The 25,268-nt window shown below is 39.0% G+C and overlaps 1 protein-coding gene across 5 annotated transcripts in view; it reads right to left on the bottom strand.

The window, feature by feature from the left end:
* Nucleotides 1-25,268, bottom strand: part of DAAM2 (dishevelled associated activator of morphogenesis 2) — a 199,500-nt gene that overhangs the window by 61,387 nt on the left and 112,845 nt on the right. For all 5 annotated transcript variants that reach the window (XM_038132377.1, XM_038132378.1, XM_038132375.1 and 2 more), the window contains 3 exons: nt 15,985-16,059; nt 9,631-9,725; nt 3,051-3,384 (listed from right to left, as the gene is read on the bottom strand). In XM_038132377.1, coding sequence (XP_037988305.1) covers nt 3,051-3,384; nt 9,631-9,725; nt 15,985-16,059 — 504 coding nt within the window. The remainder of the gene's footprint in view (nt 1-3,050; nt 3,385-9,630; nt 9,726-15,984; nt 16,060-25,268) is intronic.

The raw sequence follows: 25,268 nt of genomic DNA, 5'->3' as shown, positions 1-25,268 counted from the left end.
GCTTTCAGAGATGAGGAGGAATAAATTGACAGTAAGATGGCTGAATGGGATGACAAATATTTTCAACCACTGTTCTCAGGAAGGCAACTTAAGGAAAAGCAACACTGGCACTGGTATTGCCAGAGGTCAGCATCACCTGTAAGTTATTTGTTGGACATTCCAATAAAAGTGAGCTCAGTACAATTTCCAGAAAGCCCTGCACTTTTACTTCACAAGAACTGAGTTGATTTCCAAAATTTGAGATTACTTCCCTTTTACACATTGATTCTCTAATTTTGCCATTGTCTTGCAGAGCTAGAAATAAAGACTGAGCAGAGCCTTTACAGTTCCCAGCTTTCCTTCACCCCACCAATGAGAACCAGTCTGCAATGATGGACCATAGAGGCAAAGGAATAAATTTCTACTCTGCATAGTTTCTCCTGTTCCTACAGTTTAGTTCACAGCTTTATTACTTTCACAGAAAGAATTCTTGTTTGTGGGCTCTGTCAGATTCCTCATTTGTGGTGGATAATTTTCAACATAACAGTGTTTAGGTGTGGCTGGTCAAAGTCAAGCTGCAAAGTATAAAGTTTGCTGCAAGCTCCACACTTTCTGGACACTTAACACATCGAATAATGCTGCTAGATGCTCAAGCTGCAGGAAACACAGCCCCCAAAGGGTTCTGTTTCACACCTAAAGGATCTCTTCAAATACTTGCAAACTCTGGGTTACAAAGATTACATTCAGGACTAGGATTAAAAGAGGATAGAAAAAGGCTTTCATTGTACACTACATCAACTTTGAAGCTTACAGGAAAGGTAAAGGTAAAGAACAAGTATTTTCAGCTCATCCTTCTTTTAAAATGGCTTCCCATATTCAAATTACAGTGGATTCTTTTCCTGACAATAAGCTGCAAGACTGTTCTGAGACAGAGGTGCAGGAGGGCAAGAGGCAAAGAGATGGAACATTCTTAATTTTAATAGTTAGAGTATCAGAGAAACTTCCTCTAATACGTAAGAAAGACCAAGACCACATTTTTTTCTTCAGGATTAAAAAAATCCCCAGTATCTCTGTTAGACGAATAAGTGGAGATGGATGAGGAATGTATTTGGATGAACACTTACCTCCTCAAAATTAAACTTAAGCTATTGCTGAGTATAGCGGAAAATCCCATTTCAGTCTCTAAACACAAGTATTAGTAATTGCAAACAAGAACACATTCCTTCTGCTAAATCATTTTGGGGGTTGGGTGGGGCCTCTTTTTTTTATTTTTGTTTTACTTGAGAAATAAAAGAGAGTATCCATTTATCTTTCATTTTTTCCTGAATGGAAAAGTATTTTGACAAGCGCAGCATTTAGACAAAGTACTTTTCATGAATGCAAGAGCCTGGTAAGCACCTGCAAATCATTCCACCAGATTCCTCAAAAGCTACCACATTTTACCCAGCAGTGACTTACCTCAGTTATTCAGTAACTTTTAAATCAATACAGAAAGAGAGAGAGAGAGGGGGTAAACTAGGATAAACTCAGCATCTGTCCCATATGTGCTTATTAAGCAGAGTCAATTGCTCCAGTAAGGGCAAGTTAACACGGGACCACAAGTGTAGTCAGGTTTATGAGTTACTGCTTTTTCTAGAGCAGATCAAGTTATCCCCACCTGTCTCCCAGGTAAAAAAAAATGTCATATTAATTCAGGAAGGTTTCTCTGTTTCAGCTAATTACTAGAGAACAAACTGAATTTAAATTTCTTCCCTCTCCTCCATAGGCAGTACCCAATAATCTCCACATCATAGCTCATGTACATGGCTTACTTCCTGCACCTGCACTGCTCATTCCCATTCTCCTCCTGCACTAAAGAATGGTAACATATTCTTATGACTGCAGCTGTTATCTCTTCGCCTTCTAAGTTTTACTGTAATTATGATTTTTCTCTATTGAAGTAGCCTCAAGGGCTTCCAACTGAGGCTGAAAGGCCCCCACCTCTGATGGAGCCATCCTTCTTATGTGTCACATTTGCATATTGAAGACACACATCAAGTCTGAATAGACAAGCAATGCAAATAAGGCAGTGCACATCGAGGAATGAACCTGACAATGCCAAATATAGGTCAATACCAAATCAAGATCTCCTGCATTGCTGTCCCAGGTCTGAGTCACAGCCAGTGAATCCCATAGCACATTTGGTTCTAACACAAACATTGGCAGCTACTGTCCATCAGCACAGACTGTTTCCCCATTCACTATTTTATTAGCCTAAAATCCATTAGCTGAGAAGGAGGTAGGAGACAATGACTGTCAGGCACTGGGATCCCGTGCCTGTTGGTACAACACCACTCTAATGATTTCCTCTCAGGAAGAACAGTAAATGGCTTAGATTATCCCAAAGTTAAGGAGTCACAGCTTCACACACTGCAACAGATTCTCCACTATCTTTTTGTAAAGGTGCTCAGTTCACTGGGAGGAGGAACATTACAGTAGCAGCCAGTAGTTTCCGCAGTAAAAGCCTGTCCCTGATCTAGTTCAAGGTCTCTGAGAATGCATTTCTCTTCTGTGGTCTGAATGGGAGTTATTTGAGCCAACAATTGCTAAGTGATGACGATTCACAAGTTGATTGCTTAGTGGCAAGTGAAGTGTCTCCACTATACATAATTTAATTCTTCATCTCCATTATTTAATCCACAATTCTTTCATTACTAAATTACGGATTTAAAATCAGGACAGAGGGTCCTGAAATTCTGTGGCTTCAGCTTCTAGGACAGAACAAATCATTACCATCCCAGAAATGCCTTCAAGCTAGAGTATGAGCAGATAATCAGCTTTCATTTAGCAAAGCAAACCTCCATTTTCAGGCAAAATAAATGGAATTTTAAGATAGCATTAATGACGAGCAATATGTCTTGAACTAGAAATATAAGTATACACATATAGTAATAACCTATTTGAGGAAATTCCCTTCCTAAAACAAAATTATAACTATTGCCTTTTTACTACTTAGCAAGTTTGAGCTCAAAAATCACTCCTGGCCGAGATTCCTCATTCTGGGTATTTCTGTCAAAGCATCCTCTATTTACCTGGAATCTTGTCCTTTCTGCAGCATAGACTTGGTAGTGAAGCATGGCTTGCAAGACTTTTTTGTGACCATCTGGTACCAAGCAGACAGCCCCTAGGATCTCCAGCACAGCGATCTTGGTCTTAATGTTCTCAGTCCGTAAGCTCTGGGATATGATGTTGATACTTTCAGGATGGGCCAGGACATGAGCCCGTCCCTGGGAGTTGTTCATCAGTGCCTTGATACACCCTATAACGGATGTGTGGATGCGACTCTCTGAGGTGTCATAGTCCATGCTCTTCAGGAAGTTCAGCAAACAGCTCAGGCCATCCAGCTCAATAAACCTGGTCACAAACCTGAAAAGAGAAAAACCAAAAAAACAAGTAGGAAAAACAAGGAAAGCAGACCAAAGGCACTTTATTCAAAAGACAGCATATTATTCAACCCCAGATCCTTAAAAGCTGGCTAGTTTTCAGCCTAAATTCACAGAACAATTCCCAGGTATTATTTAAGAAAAACAAAGCAAACAAACCAAGAGAGAAAACATTCCAGCTAATAATGGTGTGTTACATAGTTTCAGGGTAATTATATGCTATCATCTTACACTTCTGTTTGGTCTCTGTGTTCTTTGTTGCAGTTACCACCAAACAGTGCTGTGGTTCACCTCAACAGCTGCTGCATTTTCAAGGATGAAGGGATTCTTTTGAATTGTTCCATCTTACTTACGTGCTAATACACCCAACACACAGACTTGTCACCACACTTTCAGTTATGAGTTCAGATTACCTTGAAAACCATTTTTAGGCTTAGCTCTAACTTTCAGCCAGTACTGCTTATAGGTTCCACCTCTAGGATTTGGGCACACTGACAAAGGGGAACTCATTCCTGCTCTGTCCATCAGCCATACTGCCTTCACACTCCAATCCCATGACATATGTACAGGAACATGTTATATTTAAAAGGGGCATGCTCTTCTGTAAATGGTAATGCTCCTCTGCTTTTGTTGAAAACCAGGGTTAAAAAATCCAGATAAGTCAATTTAGATCATGCAAACAGCACTCTAGACAAATCACTAGAAAAGGATGGAATTAGATAAGTTAGTTCAAACCAATCATTCTAGCAATGTTTTGTTTGAAGTTACCATATTTAAAAACGGGTATTCAAAGACATGAAAAGGGCTGCAAATAATTTCCCTAGATCACATTGTTTGCCTCCTCTAACATGTTGCTCAGGTAGGTACAGTTTTTGGAATGTCTGAATGTAAAACCATGTGCACCACACTTGAATTTTCAGCCTATAAAAATGTACACCAGCAACGATTTGTCCATGGCCACAACTTGAACAGCATAATATAGAAAGACACTTCAAGCAATTGACAAGGTTGTGAACAATTGCCAACTGTGTAATAAATTAAAAGTACCAAAATTCTGTGTCATTGTGCTTTTACCCAGTCCCTCTTCTTCCCTAATGTACCATCTTCCTTTTTCTGTCCATGAGATGCTGTTACTTATAATCAGTAATAATGGAAGCACCATACTGAAAGACCAAATTTCACTGGTCTCTGTTCATGTCCTGGTACCAGCAAGAAAAACCCAAGCCATACTTCTATTTCTCTGGATAACACAGATTCGACATATTTATAGTCTTTTGATGGTTACACTCCACACCACAAAGGAATTTTCAGAGTCTACCTGAAAGTTACACTCGCTATGCTGATAGATTTGCAAACTTTCAGTTTATGTGAGCCAGCAATTTGACCAAAAATATGGAAAAGCCTGGTGCACTCAACAAAGTTTCGGTCTGATGTTTGGGTTTTGTTCAAAACTGAATTTCAAAGTGACTGTCAGAGTAAGGGCACACACAGGAACATGTGCACACCAAAAATGAAAACATGGTTTAACTGAACCCTGCTAAGATAATCTGCCAAGTTTGCAAGGTCTGATTGCACATTGCCTGGATGCATCAATTTGTCTACCCTAACAAATCATAGGAGCAAAAGGGCCAAGGGCAGCATTGACACTGTGCACCAGGAAGTCAGCCAAAGAGCTTGTTATCCAAACTGATTACAGAAAGATTCAGATTTAGTTAAGTTTCTGCTATACATTTAGCTGCTAACTTGACAAAGAAGCCTGAAACAAGTGCATTCATAGCTAGAAGAGTTGCTGCAAAGGATTTATTTGGAAAAAAAATAAGCACAAACTCAGCATGTTACTAAACAATGATGCAAATGAATTCTGATCAATTCCCTGGGACTATAAAGAGTGGAGTTACTGTTGTCTCTACTATGGAGGGGCTACTTTAAATTGTCCTCCTTACCTTCGAAGTTCCATTCTATACTTTATCTGTTCCCTCTGTCTTCTCGGGGTTGGGGGAAAGACACATTTTTTTCCCTGTTTATTTAACTTCCAGGGCTGAGGGAAGACTTAAGATATGTTTCTGAAGTTACAGAGCAATACTGATGGAAACATCCAAAGAAGCAGCAGAGCAAAGGCTCCCCTAAATGCACTTTGGGATAGAACACACAATCTTATGACAAGACAAGCAAGGCACTACAATTTTCATATATTTTTGCCTGCCCTGATGACCATGTGAAAAAAAAATGGTAAATGCACAAAAGTCACATTGTCCCAATTAAGTACAAACTTTCACTAAATTCACTGGCAGGGCAATTTTTCTAGGACTGTTAGGATGAGGTCATTGCAAAAAGAAGGCATGCGCTGGAAAGCAGTGTGTGTGACAAAACTTGATTAATGACATAATTTAAAACAATGTTGGGACTTTCCTGTACTATTCCTAGCCCAGAGAGCAAACAGTGAGTTGTGTTACTCAACAGCAAGAAAGTACCCTTCTATTTCAGCTGCAATCAGAAACAGGAATCAAATTATGATTTTCATCTTCCTTTTTCCAAACACTTAGTCCCTTATTCTCCAAAAAAGCCAGAAACCATGCTGGGGAAGGTAAAGAAATGGCAAAAGCAGTTCCTGGCCCAACAGATACTCTCAGTATGAGGATTTTTTTGGTGTGGGGAGGTGTGTAAGTAAATGTCTGTATAAGGTAGAAAACGAATTGAGAGTTTAGCTGACAGCCTGAGAGCCACAATCCTCACACTGTTGGTGTTTGTGCCTCTATGCAGGCATCTGTGTGTATGGGCAAAAGCAAAGTCAACTTATATAAGTTAAGAACCTTCTTGTACACAGTACACAGCACATGTGTAACTAAGTCCTGTCCTACACAACCTCTGTGCTGCAAAGTAAGGTCTTGTTCTAGACTGGGAGGTGTAAAGTTAAACATATTTGCCAATGCATTCTGGCTAACACATTCAAATACTGAAATGTAAATAAAGCAGAGTGTGTTTTAATAGGTGCTAAACAAGCAAATTAAAGCCTAACCTCACCTCGGACTCTCACTTGACCAGTTTAGCACACTTTAAACGGCAGGGCACCTCTTTGCCTTTCAAGTTTTAGAGAGTGCTGATCAGAATGAGTTAGCTAGCTCTAATAATAAACCTTTCATCCAAATACAGATGTGGTGGCCAAAGAGGAACTGACCCACTGATGGATTCCAAGTGTTGGGGGTACAGCTTCCCGGTAAGACTTGATCCAGCTCAGGAAAGACAAAAAGATCATATGCTATGGGTGTGCAGAGAGCAGGATGTTCCCACCCTGTTAACAGGGAAGGCTACACTTCCCTGCAGCATTAGTTTTTGAACCAGGAGGAACACATAATCCTGATAACTACCAAACTGCTGAAAAATTCAGCATCATGGATTTTGCTTGCTGGTTGCATAAATGATCCTCCTCACCTGGATGCAACATTGCTAAATCAAACAAAAAATAGCAGGAGGTAAATCTGAATAAAACAAAAGGAGAAATGCAAACAGTAAAAGGAATAAGTGATGACTCAGACTAAAGGAGATATTTTTCAAGGGCTCCAAAAAGCAATTTTTTTCCCAGTCCCTTTTAAGTTTTTGCTTTTTGCTGCACTTCTGAACCTCCATTTTGGGGCACTAAAATACCAAATGAAAAGCTCTTCTCCCACTGCTTCTGTCCAACAGTTTGTCTTCACAATTGTTTATAGTTCTGAGTTTTTACAAACCTGAGAGAAAATGTGTTTCTTTATAAGATGCAGATGTAGCATTTGTGTTCTCTGTGGCTGTGATCATTCCCTTGAACTAGGACACAACCTGGCTTTATTATTTTTGGGCAGCTCCTAGATACCAAACAAAGTGCACTTTCCTAAAGGGGACCACAAACTGCCCCAGGGATACTCCTATCCCATTTTCTACAAAGAGGATAGAAACTTGAATTTGGCAAGTCTGCTTTACTTTTTACAGTTAGAACTGAAGGGTTGGAATAGAGACAGAGCTTAGTAATTACTCTGCATTATCTACCAGAAGAGACACAGTTTATAGTAAAATAAAACGGAGAGCCAAATGCATGTATTTTTTTTTCTTTTGATCCCTCTGGATCAGAGAATTCAAGCAGAGGAGCCTACTGGTAAGCAAGCTGTCAGAGCCCCTGTGTAACCTGCTATCACAAAGGGATTCCAGACAGTTCATCCTGTGTGAATTTGGGTCTCTATTTTCTTCAGAGGCCTGATGAATAGAAGTGGCAAAGAAAACAGGATTTGATATCCAAATTAAACTAGAGAGACTAGTATTTTGAAGGCTGAGGTATCATACTGCTTATGAGAGGGATTTGATGGAGCTGAGGGCCTCTCTACTGCAACCTTTCCATCAAGAAGAAATTGGCTTGTTGATCAGGCACAGGCATGCAGCCCACTTGGCAGCTAACGAATTGAGTCGCTGGAAATTAGTCGAGACACAGGACTTAAGTCAAAATTTGGCTTCGCTTAACTGTTTTTTTGGTTTTTTTTTAAAGCCCCACAGCCATCGCCAGCAATTTAGAAGACTTTATAGGGCAGCCTATAGATGCTTCTACTGACGCTTTTGCTTGTCAGGGTTATTACAAACAGATGAAGCAACAGGCTGTTGTCAAGGGATCCAGCAGATGCAATACAGGTTGGAGAAGAAAAATCTTGCAAGGCTTTGAGCAAGAATTTGCAAAGAATTTGCTCAAATGTTCATTGCTCTTTCTTCTTGTCTATTGCATTGTCCTCAACAAGGAGTTTGGGCTGTCCAATCAAAATGACACAGAAGAACTATTGGTTAACAGTGGCCACCACAGTGTTTCAGCTGGACAAAGCAATGAGGCCTTGCTGCTGTGGCTACATTCAATGAAAGCTGTCACCTTCACAGAGCAATCATCAAAACAGCTCCACGTTGATATAACAGTTTTGCTGTAACAAGTCTCAACTGCACAGGACTTTGGTTTAAAAGCCTGGAGAGAGTTGGAAGCTTGACAGTTGCCTCAGCTTCCATTTCAACATAGAGTCCAGCTGCATTTTACTGTGTTCTCTGCTTTAGGACAGTGATAGACAGCATCAAACAGTCACTCTTGACTTAGGTCTCAGTATAGGCTACAACTTCTCTGCTTCCACATTAAAAACATTCACTCTACCCACACGTAAAATTACCAAAGCCTGATAAATCTTTATGTTTGAAGAGCACCAGAATATGATTTTGCACTCTCTTAAAGCCCATCAAAACAGGAAATAAACAGGAGGTAAAAACCAGAGAAGTTGCAGGCAGTCAATATTTGAAAGATTATGAAAGGGAGAAGCACAATCAGCACTTAACTCTGCAAGAAGTCCCAAAAAAATCTTCAAGTCAAAGTAACTGCAATGAAAATTCTTTGAGATTATCTTCTGGATTGTTTTTATTTATTTATTTCATTTGTTTGGTTAGGATCTCCTCCCCAAAAGAGAACTGTATTTTGTTAGGCATTACTGAAACTTTCTGAAATTATGACTCCGGCATGGTGTGGGTGCATAAGTATTTGGCCAATATAAAAATCATTCAGAATTTTTTTGATTGAGTGTTTCCTGAAATCATATAAACTGAAGTTATTGTTTCTCCACACTGCTCTTCCAAGTGTTAAATTGAAAAGGTTTCTATGCTAGTTAGTTTGCTATTGTTCAGAGCTTTGTTCCCAGAAAAAGAAAGATGACCTTACCTTCAAAGACAGTACACAATAAAGTCTCTTTACATTTTTCTGTGCCACAGTTACAACACAGAATGGGAAGAATGCCAAACCAGGTGATGTCAGATGGATTAGCTGCTTTGTACTAAACAGTTCACATTACTAAAGATAAGGGGAAGCTTAAATTCAAAGTTCAGAGTAGAGGCTGAGACTTTGCCCAAAGTGAATCAAATTACATGAGATGTGCAGGAGGCTGTGAAGACTAAAATCTGATCTTCATTGTCATTACCTGTGTTTGCAAATACCTGCCACAGATTTTTCACAGCAGACTTTGTCTTTTATTTTCCTGAAACTACATGTTTCAGCATTAGTGTGAAATTATTTAGCCTGCCAACTAAGCAGGCTCAGACCAGGGACTGTAGGGCTCTCTGAGGATTGCCTGAAACCTCAGAGAGGTTTGTGTGAGGTGGGACAATGAGGTTTCTGTCCTTGCCACTCCTGGCGGTGTCACATCTGACCGCTGAGAGGCAGTGAATTGCGATGAAAGGCAAACAACATTACCTCATGGGCTGAGTCCGCAGAGCTGTCTTCAAGTCTTCAACTATTTTATTTTTCATTTCTGTTTCTTCTTCATCGAAAGCATACAGAGTCTGCATCTGTTAACAAAAGAAGGTGGCAATTAGGAAAGCTTGAGCTGTGTGGAAGCTAAGAGACAGACCAGGAATTATGAAAAACAACTATCCCATCAACACATGCTGAGGTGCCTGCTGACCTCTCACTAGGAAAGCAGTGCCTCAGCTACAAAACTGAATCCAGATGAGGCTGCTCATGTGGACTGGCAGCAGCATATCACTTTGCCACACTGGCTAAACCAGGGTTCTCAGATTACCCCCCGAAAAATCACAGTTGCCAGTATGCCCGCAGAAAACTGTACCTAATTTGGAACAGCAATCTGCTGTGGTGATCTATGGATGTGTGAGGCAAAGTTTGTAAGGAGAGGCAATTTCTTTTATTAGAGTGACATGACTGTAGGAATTTGGGGTGGAGGGAAAAAAAAAACCAAACCAGACTTGTGTCAGGTTTCAAAGCATAAAATCTTCTTCAAGTGACTAGAGAGCCTGCAAGTACCCTGAATTACATTTTCTGTATATACAAGTTTGACTTTTCCTCCCCATGCAAAGTATATCACCTGTTTTAAGATACTGGTGCTCCCTATACACTTTGCCCTTATTAATTAGGAACATTTACTGCAAAAAGCTGGAGCATCATAAAAATCCCCGTCCCTTTTTTTTAACAAGTAAACTGAAACACACGAAACCTAGATCTCCCCCCCGTATGCAGCTTGCAAATACTACAGCTTGCAGTCAACTGGAACTGAAGTTGTTAATGAAGACTGTAAATTAGGATGAGAGACAATGAGTAGAATACACAAAAAATTATGGCTCTCAAAGTCAGATAAAGCCCTTTAAAAAGTGGTACATCAGTGGAAAATTAGGGTTCCAGATCTACACTCAGCACCACTACAACCTTGTCATGTGAAGCAAGACTCTGCAGTGCCCTTTGCATATATCACTCAGGCTCACAAGTCCCACTTGTGTCTTTTGAAAAAGTCAAGACTTAATGCTGGAAATTCTTAGCCTATAGCCATGTCTTCTTAGTCGCTCAAGCTGTAAAATGAGAGGATAAATGACTCTCTTTTTGGCAGGACTTCTTGTGGATATCACTCAGTGGTATCTGGAAAGCTGCTCCGAACCCCTTCTCAAATGAATAACCCAATTAAACTAGTATCATCTATCAGGGATCTGATATTGTACCTCTCTGTGGGGGAATCTGAGTAGCTACAATTATGGCTCACCACAGCAAAATATTTCAGTCTTTATTTTACTGTTTAGCAAGCACCAAAGAAAACCTTTCTCTCACCAGAACCTCCTTTAACCTTCTCCATCCTCGCCACCAGCCCAACACCTCACTTCCCTTGGAAGGGCTCCCACTGCTCACTTTTGCAAGTCATGTGATGCCAACACATGTCGGATCCTGAGGGTGGTCATTTGGCTGCACGCTGTTGCTGTCTTATGCTGAACAGCTGGCATGGGGAGCTGTGTTTAACTCTAGGGGTCCTCTCTCTGATCCACGCTAAAGTCAAATTCACTCAGTCACAGAGCAAGCTATTTCCTGCCCTAATGGAATGACAGAGCGCTACTGATGGAAAATGAGCTGATGATGTTTTATCTTTTGCCAGCATCCCCTGACAGCCAGAAACATAAATTGAAATTCTTAAGCCAAGCCATATATGATCCCCCTCTTCGAAAAATAAACAGAAATCCTGAACAGGCATTATGGATGGCAAAGTCCTCGGGTGTGATTTGGGGCTTGATTTGTATTTTCTTGGGTGACAGCCCATCTGGTCATCTTTCCTTTGGCCTGTAAATGCTACTTTTAAAAGTTCCCGTTCCTCCAATGGCTTAATTTCTCCTCTGAGCCATTTCACGGAAAGCAAATGGATGGTAGGAAGGTGCTCAACAGTACTTTGTTCAGAGTGAAAAAGGCCCATTTCCAAATGAAACAAATACAAATAATCCTGCCTTTACAACAGAGGGTGATTATGGAAAACCCCTTTTCTAAAGCTGCAGGCAGCCAAGAGCCCTTCATTTCTCACTCTTGTGAATGGCCAGGAATTCAAATCCTCATGCCCTCACTAAAGAGACTGGGTTTGAATTGTGAAATGGCTTTCTCAGCAAGAGTTATAAAAAACATAACTGTCCCTGGGAGACAGGGGGGAGGAAACTGTCATTATTTGAGTTTGGATTTCATTCACGTGGCTGACTGATGAATTGCTTTCCTGAAGAACAAACTGCACTCGAGGACTAACGTCTGCTGGGCTCAGGAGGCAGATATTACCATCAGTTAACCAAAATCTAGGAAGGGGAAGTAAAATAGTGCCAGGTCCTCTTCTGGTGCCTAAAAGATAGTGTATACATAGGGCCCTTTTTATAAGCGTATTTAGTATATTTGACATTTTCCAGATCAAGTGTATCACGTCCGAAAGTATAGAATCTATTTACTTGATTTGCCAGTTAAAAAATTCAATAATTTGTGAAAGCAATCATTCATGTGGAATTTTATACGTAAAACTTCAAGTAGTGTAAGAAATTATTTTGAAATTTTGGCTCTACTTAAAATGAAATATTTTAGCTTTTTTAAAAGCACAGATTTTTTTTTTCCACACCTTATCATAATGGCTAATCAATCCTTAAAACTACTGGGAAGGAAAATACAAAGACCATGATGACAACATGTGGGGAAAAGAGAGAGAGAGAAAAGGAAAGAAAAGGCATAAACCGGCATCAACAATACACTGCATAACAGATCTAATTTTACTTAATAGCCTCACACATGTGAAATGAAAAAGGTAAGAAACAAAAGAATGAAGAGCAAAAAAGCAACCTGGATGTTCTGACTTCTCATTATAGTCAGTTGAAATTTAAATTGCACCATATCTCTAACTACATTAAGGCTGAACTGATAGAATAAATTATTATTAGAATACATTTATTTGAAGAAATTATAAATCAAACTACGAATAGATGTAATTTTAAAAAAACCTGAACTTTTATGCAAGTAAATTTAAAGTAACATATATGTCATGTAACTTAGAGGAAAAAGTTATCATCCACCTGCTAAATTCTGCTGAAAGATATATATATTTTTAACCTCCTGTGAAGCTGCTCTGCCTTAAACAAATGTTTTCTGAGTCAAGGAAAAGGGCCTGGTTACAGCTGTATTTATTAATCTTGACCCATTTCAAAATCTCAACCGAGCCACCTCTCCAGAAAAGCTAGGTTTTCAACCACTGCTCACCTGAAAGTCTCTCTGTGAAAATGCATCCACAGCCAAGATCATAAAAGCAACACAGAATTTTTCCTCCCCAGGAAAGTGCGAGCTTTATTTGTGTTTATGTGTGCTGCCAAGTAGTGTCATGGGGCAAGGAGGGCAGGAGGAGCACAGGGACATTTCTTTACATACTATAATAACAGGGTAGCTGCTCTATTTTTAAGAAAAGAAACTTCTGTGTTTTGATGAATCAGCAGATGACAATGACATTGATAATGGAAACAGTCTTCTATTGTGGGCATGCACCCAGTCCCCATCCCCAGTATCATTTATAGCACGTAGAGATTTGGAGGCTTCGCTTTCTAAATTAAACATGATTAGCAGCTGTCCCTTTGTCTTAATGACTAGTCCAGAAGACAGTGTACCAGTGTTCTACTGCCGTCCAGTCAGACTACCTGGAGTCTGGGACAGTGCCTCCACATGCTGTGAATCGCACATTAGTAAAGAGATACAGTTTTAGACATTTACTCTTGTGAGAATTTGGTTTAAAGAATGTAAAAGTCTGAGAAGTCATGGCAACAGAAACAATTGTGGGAAGAGAACTGTGCATAAAATGCATTTTTTTTTTGAACTGGATCAGGAATCTGTGACCTAAAGTGCTTCCTAACACAGTGGTCTAAGGTTACAAGTAGGGAACGTCAAACATGTCAGGAATCACCACATTGCTCTCAAACATAATCTGTGAAGGGCAGATACAACAAGGCTTCTGAGAAAGTGATCCTTGAGCACAGGAGCCCTGGCCTGTTGAAATCCACAGAAAGATACCTAATGATATCAGCACAAAAAAGGTGCCATTGCCACTCAATCAGAGAGTAGGAGGGACATACTTGCCAAGCTAATATATATTAAAAAAGGACTTCATAATGTAAAAAAGGATGTGAAAGACAAATGTGACAAGATTCTTATGTGATGAATCCACAGAAGATGCAAAGATGAAATTTCATTAAAAGCAGGATTTAAGGCATTTTAAACTAACACTTCTGTGATTATTACTACCACTTCAACTCCAATATTTCTTGCAATATTTCCAGTTGAAATATTGTAATACCTGATAGTGCCCAAGAGACACAAACTGAAATACACTAGATATTGTCAGGAAGCAACATGAAACACGTTTTTCTTTCACAGCTTCAAAGTCAACTCCACTTGGAAGCAGTTAAAAAAAATAATTTAAAACCCACCACTAAATTTAGAACTGAAACGATATGGGACCCAAAAATAACTGTCTGAAAGTTAGAAATCTCAAAGGTCTAAATAATAACGAACAGAACATGTCTTTTAAAGTGTGTTGGAGCTGTTTTTTAGCTGGATTACTCCAGTTTTCCGCTGATACAATTTCAGCAAAATCGAGTCAGCTTGGTTTCACCTGCTGAAAAATGAAGGAACCAACAGTAAATCAGAAGCAGGGGTTTTAACCCCAGAGTGTCTTCTCAACACCTCGAGCATAAGAGTGAATCTCGCGTCTTGAAGCCAAGTAAAAGGTTACCAATCATTCAGGCATTGGCATTCAGGCATGCAAACAACATTACCAGGGCTGGTGTTTATTGGTGCTCTTAAAACACATTTAAAATTAGAAACATAGGCCAAAATATAGTCTCATTCCATGGAGCTGTTCCAGATTTGCAACAGTGGTGTATACATATTCACTCCAAGTTTACATCAAGATCATTTAAAGACTAACCCAAAAGTCACTGAAATCAATGGAAAAACTTCAGTAGATTCAAGAGGCCTTGGATCAAATCCTACCAGAAGTATTTGGCTCAGTAACACTGCAAGGTTTCATACTAATTTTTTTTTTCCCCTTAATGGCCCTAGTAGAGTAAATTTGTTCAGTCAGGAAATCAAAGCAGAGTGTCATGCCAGTCACTAAAGCTCAATGCCTTTTCTAAAAATAAGCCCATATTCTTTCTATTCCCTTACTCTGCCCCATGAAAATACAGCATGAAGGAAGGTGATAGTTTTGTTTATTCACAAATCTCAGTAAAAAGCAGCTTTTCTTTTATCCTCTTAAGTGAGTTATTATAGCTTGCAAATCTTAGGTTGTTTTACTCGGCAAGACATATCTTACCATGACAAATACATCATTACTTTCACATTTAGCATCCATTAAGACATTAGTTTTATGAAATGATTTTATAGCTTTTAGATTCATAGATTTTATCCACAAAACAAAAGGTGCAGAGAAGCCTTCAGGAATCTAAAATAAAAGCAAAAGTAAACAAGCCAGGTGTACTACCTAAGATGCTAGGAACAGAGCTCTATCATCATTTTTGCACAACCATCAACTAAAGCTGAGTAGACGCTGCATACGAGTAATTGGAGGAAAAATTTGACTACAAATTCAGTAAAAGAATCAAATTTAAAAATGTAAAATCTACCAAATCCAAGGAGATCAGTGAACACTATATGCAGATGCTCTAATTCTGCTGGTGACCAGCTTTACTGGATGTTTCAGGGGAAGAGACACAGTATACAACTACTGAACAGGGACAATTATAAAAGGTTTTCCTCAAATACATTCTTGGCTTGTATCTTATGTCTAAGGTGTTACAGCCTTATGCTCTTTTATTTATGTGCTCTTATATTACTGGATATTATCTTATATAAACAATTACGTTTTCTTTAATTCTACTAAACTAAGAACCTAAGTGTTATTTTGTAGATTGGATACAAATCAACTTGAAACCATACAACAAAATAAAACTTCACCTAGTTTTTAAATAGTTGCTTTTTGCTGTTTCATCAAATATTCTCTTCAGTTTTTATTTCGGAGTCTAATTTGGTTGCCTTCAGTGCTCAATATTGTAGAAATAAAAAAAGGAAATGCTTAGAGTGCTTTCTAATATAGTGCTTTCTAATGCTAGAGCAAGGCTCTTTCTTAATCCTCATACTCTTCTTTTGGAAGCCCTATTTTAAATCAGTTATGCCTTTGGGTTAACATTCTTCCCCTTTGAGGACTTCTTCCTAAAGAAACACATCCCTATGGTAGGAAATCTTTCCTGTATAGCAGGAGAAGTAACTTACTGCTGCCATGGAATTGATGCGGTCAATGTAGTAGTCTGGCCAGCTGGTAGCAAGCTTATTAGGATCTTCTTGTTCCTGAAAGAAGAAAGTTAGGCAAGGTTACACAAGATGACTTTACAGGATGAAAGCCATTCATGAACCACCTGGGATTCTTCATTGCTCTGCTCTCTACTGTGTTATCTCCCCTGTGTTCTTGTACAATGCACATGGACGTGTGGCATTTATTACAAACATTTCTGAAAGTGTAAAGTTAGCACTGTCACCATGGTATGTCAGATAAAAAGAATCCCTTTCAACTCAGATTATCAAACACAGAATAATAAAGTTTGATGGAGATACAATTATCTTTGGCATCTAAGCAGCAAGTCTCAGTCCCTTAAACATATTATGTTTGCAAGTAGAAGGATAGCCCATTTACAGATAGCAGGTTTACATTTTGTATCTTTATACTGACAGATCTTATAAATTATTTGGTCTCTCTACTGTTATGGTGATGGTGGAATTCACCAACAAAGGGGTTTAACAACTGCTACAGGGGGTAAAAAATAAAAGAAACCTGAAAAGAAGATAAAGACTGCATCATTTTGATGTGATAAACCCAAACAGATTCAGGCTGGACATTAGGAAGCATTGCTTTACCAAGAGGTTGTTCAGACACCGGAAATGGCACTCTAAAGAGGTGGCTGCTGCCCCAGGACTGTTGATTATTTAAGAAGCATTTGGACAATGTCCTTAACAAATTGCTTTAATTTGATCAGTCCTGAACTGGTCAGGCAGTTGTAGTAGGTGACCGTTGTCAGTCCTTCCAACTGAAATATTCTCTTCTATCCTGTCCTAATCCTACCATACCATATAAAGTCAAGCAAAATCTCAGAACATCCAAAGGAGCACAAAAGCATCCCCTCAGTTACAGCAGGAGAAGTATTAATCCTTACCTCCTTACCTCCCATGTAATCTACCTGAAATGATCTTCAGTAGGGCTAATCTCAATCCACCTTGTAAAAGAAGACCTACACTGACTCAGAAACCAATTCTTTTTTGTTCCTTGACTTCTCAAAAGAAATTAGATTTCCTTCTAATGAATATATTTATTTCTACATAGGTGTAAGTCACTGTTAACAGGAGGATTGCTTTCCAGGATCCTCATCTCCCATTAGAAACCACAAATAACTAATACTAGCATTCCTAGCATATGGTAAGAGATTGAACCACTTGATTCATCCTAAGGATGACCAAAGGTGCATGAAGACTGTGGATCTTGCCAATCCTTTCTGTGTATGAAAGCTTACTCACACTAGAAAAGCTACCCTGGAAGATATACACAACAAAATTAAAAGTGTAGGTCTACCAGAGTACCTCAGCTATTCCACCATTATTTGGTTTAGAGATGAGAAATAGCTTTCACAGTTTTGAGCCACATTCAGAAAACACCTTGGTACCCAAGACAATTTCCTGCCAGGGTACATACCAACACATGACAACAATTCTGCACAACTCAAAATCTTCATATTTTGAATTAAAAACAATGTCATGACCAAGATTTGGATCTTCCCCTCTCTTCTTTCAACTGGATTATCAACATATAAACTGAAGGAGCATTTCCATTCATGACACTGGCAAATCAGCTTTGTCCTCATCTAGAGAAGGACTGCAGTGCAGACACATGTCAGATCAGTGTTAGGTCACACAGTACAGGTCATAAGTCTTTACTAATCCCTTGCACCCAACTGAACAGCTAAGAAGAGCAGAAGAATTAAACAAAGCATCATGCAGATGAATATCACTGTACCAAAAGTATGAAAGGCTGGCAAAGTGCTAAGAGATACCAACTATATCAACAAATGCTATGCACACACCACGTACCACCTCATGGTAATAGATGGTGCAATTAATAACAAGGTGATTCTCGCATTGATTGAGAAGTTCTGCTGATTTTCTTTACTTCCCTTTCCTGGCCACAATAAGCAGGAATCAGACAGACTCATATCTATTTTAATGTCTATGTCTAGAGCATTGCAGAAATATGCAACTCTCTACCAACAGCCAGATAGAATGGCCACACCTCATGTTTTTGGTAGCCTGCCTTTTGCTGCCCTTTTTTGTGCAGAATAATATCTAGTGGCAGCCACAACCCTGACAACAATTTCACACTTGGCAGAACTTAACCTCCCTTGCAAAAAATCGATATATGACCTTGACAATGGAAAAGTAAATTAAAACATACAATAGATAAATACAGCATTATTTTTATATGATAATCTTATCATCCTCAAAGAGAACAACAGAAATAGGGAGCTTATCTAGAAGCGTGAAATAAGGTCATTCTGCAGGGAACCTGGCTGAGCCACCCATCTGAAGTGCAGTGAGTGCTCATGTGACCTTCTGAAACACCTCTCTGCAGAGAATTAGAACAGTCCTAGTGACAACTATAATAGTTTGCAGAGTACACCTGACAAGAACACTGTCAGAACAGTCAATACGTGTATTCTCTATATTTCTCCTGCCTCCATTCAGAATTCCAAATAAAGAAACAAACACACATAAATTAAGGAATGCCTGAACTCATCCTTTATATTCCAAAACAAGCTACAATACTTTTTCTCCCTAAGATTCTTTAGGGGGAAAAACAAGTATAGGTGCTTGAATGCTACAACTAACATTTCTAGATGTCTTTGTTAAAAGTCCAGACTGAAAAGCATCAGGATAGATACACTAGAAAAAAATCAGAATTCTGAACAATTTCCTACCTGAACCCAAACCACTACAAATCTCACAATCAGAACCAATAACAACAAGATTCTGATACCCTAAACTATATTTGCATATATGATTATCTTGACAATGAGGCAAGGTCCTCGGTATATCCTGCTTTTGACCATTCTCCATTCATCAGCAATTAGTCTGAACTCTTAGTCTGCAAGTCTTATTTTCTGAATTAAAACTGGGAAAAAATTTGTTTCAGTGGAACACAATGTATAAGATTTTTTACCTGAATTAAAGCTCAGACAGAAGATGTACATTGCTGAGGTTAAAAAAAATTTAACAGGTACCCCAGTAAGCAATCCTCAGTTTCTGAAGTTGTTTTGGTCTAGAAGCATATTAAGCAAAAGGTTCCATTCAATCTCAGTGGTCTTGCACACTCCCTGCTCACACCAGATTTTTATGGCTGTCAATGTGTGGCTTACTTTGCTAGAATAAATGATAATGTAGATAAAACTTGGCATTCTATTTCAATATGAAGTTCCAGAAAGCTCTTTGTACTTGAGCATGTAGATTTTTCTCCAGCCCCATGAAGTTATTAGACTTATTTACAGCAATCTCCTGAGTGACATTTTTAACAGAGAGTCACATTCACACCTGTAACATCAGAGCAACTGGGGAAAAACCCAAACAAACATTTAGCTGCCTAAATTATGTGAGTTCTTCCCATGCTAAAAGATTGCTGCACCAGGCTTTCTCTCAAGGGGAAGACAAGTTAAAAAATAAAAAGCAATTAAATCTGTGGTATGGGGTGCAAAAACAAGGTACTGGGCTGCTTTTTTTGTTGGCTTTTTTTTTTTAATATATTCAGAGAAAACCACAAGGCAACTTGAAGACAATGGCACAATCTTCTCCCTGCTCCAGGAGCACAGAGAAGGGCAAAAAAACCAACCAACAGAAAAAAAAAAAAAAAAAAAAAAAAAAAGAGCTTTAATATACAAAGCTGCATAGGTATCAAAAGCTGGAAACAATAACCCATCTGTATAAGGAAAAACATTAGCTGAAGGAATCTATTAAAGCAAAGCCTTCTTTTAGCTCCTTGAATAGTGTAAATATTACATTAAAAAGCAGGCGTCAGCTTGTGCACTTTATAAGGGGCCATATCATTCTTCACTGAAGTAACAACTATGTAACTGCTGTGAAAACAGGATCTTGATACTATACAAGCCTGCAGTATAGCCAAGGTATTATATAGGCTTTGACACTAATTTGGACAGGCTCCATGACTTGGTGTCAAGTGGAACTTATGACTTCATCCCAACTAGGACTTAATGGAGTTCTGCAAATATTTGGACCATCTGAACCAATCAAAAATGAAAGAAAATAAAGCAAAGTGTGCACAGCTCAGCTGATCCCAAAAGCCTTTTCTGCAAATCCTGGGAGACCTGATCCATCGGGCAAGCTGTTCTCTGAAACCAGACACTTCTGCAGCATGCCATGTCAGTGGGACAAGCACTTGCAATACAAAGACTGCCGTAACGTCTTCAAGCAAGCATTATACACCACTGCCTTTGTTGCAAAACTTTCTAAAAAGAAGTATCTAACAGCAATGTTACAAAGATCATACAGAAATGCCAGATATTCATCACTGAGTGGATCATGAAAATGAAATAGATTGTTTATATGGGGTTTTTTAAGGTGACTTCAGTCTTGAAAGAAACAGCACAGGAAAAGCCTGTACAGTAACTGCCTGCATTGAAGCTCTTTTAGGGCAAGCACCAGGTTTCAGTTTCCAGTGATGACACATTGCTATTTCACTCTGCACCAATCCAGCTCCATAAATATTGAGCAGCTCTCCAGAGTATGTCCTGAAATTTTGATCATGTCAAAGCATTACTAAATACATCCACAGAATTAGCAACTTTAGAAGGCTTCTTTCCTACAGAAGGAAATAGAGAGGTATATATTCTGACACGACAATTAAAACTCATTTTTAGAGTTAGAAACACACTGGCACACACTGACACTAAACCCAGTACTCCTTTATTTCTACCATAATTTATGCCAGGTTATTTTTATGCAATGTCAACAAAAATTAAGTCCCTGGGATCAGCAGGTGCTTGCCATCTCTGAGTGCCCAACTACTATGTGGACGTTGCCACTACCGCACACACACACCCACACACACACCTGCAATAAATTGCTGAGGACTCATGAAGTCCTTCTAACAGGCAAACTATAACATAAAACTTCCTCCTTGAACAGATGCGTCAAGAAACACATCCTCTGTTACAGATGTCACAGGACAAGCATGGGTACTCTTGGGATGACATCTATTCATTAGCAATATGACTTCCTTCTCAATCCTGCCTCTTCAGTAGGGCAGACACCTGACCCTACTCTTTTGCACTGCTTAGAACAAGATGGGAATAAGCCACACGCCTGATGCTAGAAAATGTGGGTTTAAAACCTTTCTTGGACAGGAAGCCATGGCACTGTTCACTGAGCTCCCCTCTGTATCAATAAAAACAATGTGCAAACACAGATGAAGACTATAAAATGAGGCCTTATGTGATAGAAGTTCCTGTCCAAGCTTGTTCACTGCATCACGTCCAGACACTGCATGCTGAAGTTTATACTTGGGTCACAAAGAAGTGCATTTCCTTGCAAAAGCCACAGTGAGGTTAGTGTGGTTCCTTCTCTCAACAGCCTTCACAAATCTTTTGAGTACATCACAGAACTGAAAGGTGAGTTATTTACCTGGTCTGAAAGGTAAGCACCATCACCTAAAGCTCAGAAAATACAAATCATGGAGTTCAACTCATTACAAGAAACTCAGAAAATTTAGGAAAAACTGAAACGTATTATTTATCACAGCCCTGTAGATTTTTTTTTTTCAAATTTCCTATGGAAAAGTATCAGGAATTGAAAATCTGATTACAAATAACTGGGCATTTTCAGGGGGGTGTTTGGATTTTTTTTAATGACAGTTCACTGAAGTTTTAACGTGATTTACATTGATTAAGATGAAAGCTTTGCTGGATTCTCAGTTTCTTGTTGAAGCCCTCTCACACTCTTCCCAATAACAGCTTAGCTGCTAAAATGTTCATCTGAGACAGGTGGGATTCAGACTCATGTCCATGTTCTGTTTCAAAGTGAAGGGTGTGACCCTTGCTTTGCACACGAATATTTTGGCCACTAAAAACAAGGTGGGGTTTTTGTTTGTTTGAAGGGTGGAAGATGGTTATTACTGGTTCTTCATTTCCCACAAGTGCAACTCTTTTCCCTTTAGAGACGTAAAGACTCAGCTCATCACAACATCTGCTATTAGTGCTGAATCAGTCTTGCATCACTTTGCACTGCACACTGACAAAGGTCCTTCAAGAAATTAATGTATTGGGTTTTGCAGTGTCTCTATCAGTGAGATCAGCAGAAACAGGAAAAATGGGATGCAGACAATTACACAGTACCCAGTTACACAGGAAATCTGAATTACAGCCAAGAATCAATCCACATAAGTAGTACTGCACTCTCATTCAAATCACCGGTCTCCCTTTTTTCATGTCTGACCTACTGACTTCCTTTCACTTTTAAGAAGTTCAGCTTTCAAAGAAACATCTACGTGTTTATTAACATACTGTCCAATCTATTGGCTCTGTCACAGTTCAGAGCAGCCAAAATATCACAAATAAAAAGTGCTTTCACTAAAAGACACAAAATGTGTTTGATCTGCTGTGGGACAAAATGCTAATTCAGAAGCGGAGCTAAAATGCATCTAAGCTTTTCAGACAGTTTATGCCTCCAAAAAGCCAACCATGTCCCAAGAGATGCTAATTTTGAAACAGCACAGATCATAGGACTGAGCCATTCACTAGACAGATGTGGTCACTGCTCCATTTCTCAGACTTCATGACTAGCATTTACACAAACAGTCTCAGAGCTTTGGGAAGGAAGTTATAGCCAAGCCTTTTAAGCACAATTTACTCAGATTGAGAAAAACAAACATTACTTCTCTCCCTGGAATTAAGCTATTGATGTGCAGATAATAACCCTTCTGCTACAAAAGCATTCTACTGTGTAACTTATTAAAGGAGAATATTCATTAATGACCAGTTGGAGCATGCAACTGAGGAGTTCTAATTACCTCTCATAAGGGTCAGGTATATCCATACATACTTACAGTTCACTGCATTATGACACAGGGGTATTTTCCTTAGCATATCACAGGGTGGGTCTTTTCTTTTTTTGCTTCATTTAGCCTGAGTCTTCCACATTGTCAGTAACTTGATAAACTTAATTACAATTTCTGATGCTGCTTATTAACAATTCTTTCAAAGGAAGAATCAAAGGCTTCAAACTATTATTTATATTACAAAATACCTAATACTGTCAAATTGTGGAACTCACTGTCAAAAAATACAGTATAAAAGTAAAAAAGGGCTACATCTATGAACAATGAGGATTCCTGCTTAGAAAGCATTTTCTAATACTGAAAGAAGCTTCAGTGCTGCAGAAATTAACCAGCCTTTAGAAATTAATATGGATTATTAGTCATTTTTGAAAGATAGTTGGCTCTACCAGGGCTGAAAACTTTCCAGTCAAGTTAAATATATAATTTTTTTGAAACTAATTATGCCATCTCTCACTACTTTTTTTTCTTTTTTTTTTTTTTTGCTTCCTGAGCACTCAAAGATACAGAATCTCCTGAAGCTGTACCTTATATACGACACATTGTCATTTCCAACCTCCTCTAAAATTCAAAGCCACTCCAAATCAATTATTGATATTGATATCAGCCTAAGGGTGATGAAAGCCATACTTTTATTTCTTGTCCTCTAGAAAACACAGGACATCCATTGCATATACATACAGGGAGAGTTTCTCACAGAAAATAGACTAGAGTGGCATAACTGGCAGGCAGAAAGGTGGTAAGCTCATTGCTTTGAGCTGAAGATAAGAATTAGTGTTGTTTGAAACCTCAGAATTCTCAACCACTGATTTTAATGTATATTTTAATGCAGTGTTTAAACCAAGATTAAGTTTACAATAAGCATATCTGGCATAAGACTAACAATAGATTATTGATGGAGAGAGTCCTTTTTAAGGAACTTTATTTTAGTAGGATTGTATAGTATAGGTCCAGTTTTAAGAACTTGTCTTCTCTTGTCTTTTCTCTCCTTTTGGTGTCTTATCATTCTCAATACAGATAGATGTAAACTTGCTGCCAGCACTGACTGCAGCAGCTTCTTCTTATCACTTACAGATCATACAAGCCTGCTTGTCCCTCTTCAAACATATTCAGCCCTGCTATAGGATGGGAATCCCACCATCACCAGGCATTAATTTAGGGGTACTGTGTGTGAAGTGACCAGGAAGATAGCTTGCTCATACATTTAGAGAATTACTTTACTGCACAGCTGAGGCCACACTGAATTCTTCAGTGATTTGTGCCCTTAGGACAAAGCTTTCTTGCTAAATTGAAGTGTAACAAGGTAAAACGTTGTTCCTTGGCTGAATGTTTAGCCTCTGCCCTGGAAGTTGTTCTATTGTTGGATAAGTTCTCCTGACTTTGTTGCTGCATAAAGATCTTTCTATACTATTACCTGAAGTCCATATTGATGTTTAATACCTTTTATGTGCTCTACTTTTCACAGGTTTGATATTTTGTTGTTGATAAGTGTATAATCTAAATAATGAGATGCCAAATAAGGAGATCCATAAATTCCCTGCACTTTCAATGAACACATACTCAGGAGCCTACCTTTCCTCATCCCATCCATTCCTTTGGGATGTGAAGGAAAACGTCCTCTAGGGAGGATACTACCAGTCAGAAGACTGAGTCATGATCATTCTACCCAGAGGGTCTTCAGAAGGAGACAAAATATTTCTCATGGACGTGGTGGCCTGCTCAGTGGGTGTGTGGCTGTGGATTTAGGCTGCACTCCTGAAACACAGCTCTGTTCCCACAAACCTGCAGCAAGCCTGAGGTCACATCCAGCAGTAATGTGTGTGATCTGTGTCAGGTGAAGCCAACAATTTGTCACTATCCCAGCAAGCACTAAGCAGCAGTAGCAGGACATAATCTATTGCTTTGTTAACAACCAAACTCTGCATTGTCCCTCCTACTGTTTACTCTGTGTTTATACAGGTACTGTGTGTACATTTCCATTAATCCTGTTCAGCTTACAGTCAACATTCCATGGATATGGAAAGGGACTTTTTCCTCACCCAACCAGATTACGTTGTCTGCTTTCCAACAGTACTGTTTTTAAATGTATTCCTACCACATTAGAATGTTGTCACTTGGACTGTCTCCTTCTTCACTTCCTTTCCTCCTCCTCCTCCTGGCATTCTTTAGGCAATGTGAAAAGTCACAGAAGGGCCCAGACTGTGTAACTGAGCCTCCCAGTTTTTCTTTTTGTCCTACTGTTTATCTCCAACATGCAATGACTTAAAACCTTTTGTAAATAAAATGAAGTCACCTACGATTCATGGCAAACACCCTGCGTGTTGCTTGATGATGGGAATGAAATGTCATTTACTGTGCTCAGAGACACAGAACTATCAAGGACACACCTGCCTAG

Source organism: Motacilla alba, chromosome 3, assembly GCF_015832195.1.
Source record: "Motacilla alba alba isolate MOTALB_02 chromosome 3, Motacilla_alba_V1.0_pri, whole genome shotgun sequence".
NCBI lineage: Eukaryota > Metazoa > Chordata > Aves > Passeriformes > Motacillidae > Motacilla > Motacilla alba.
This window is presented reverse-complemented; position numbering and strand designations above follow the sequence as displayed.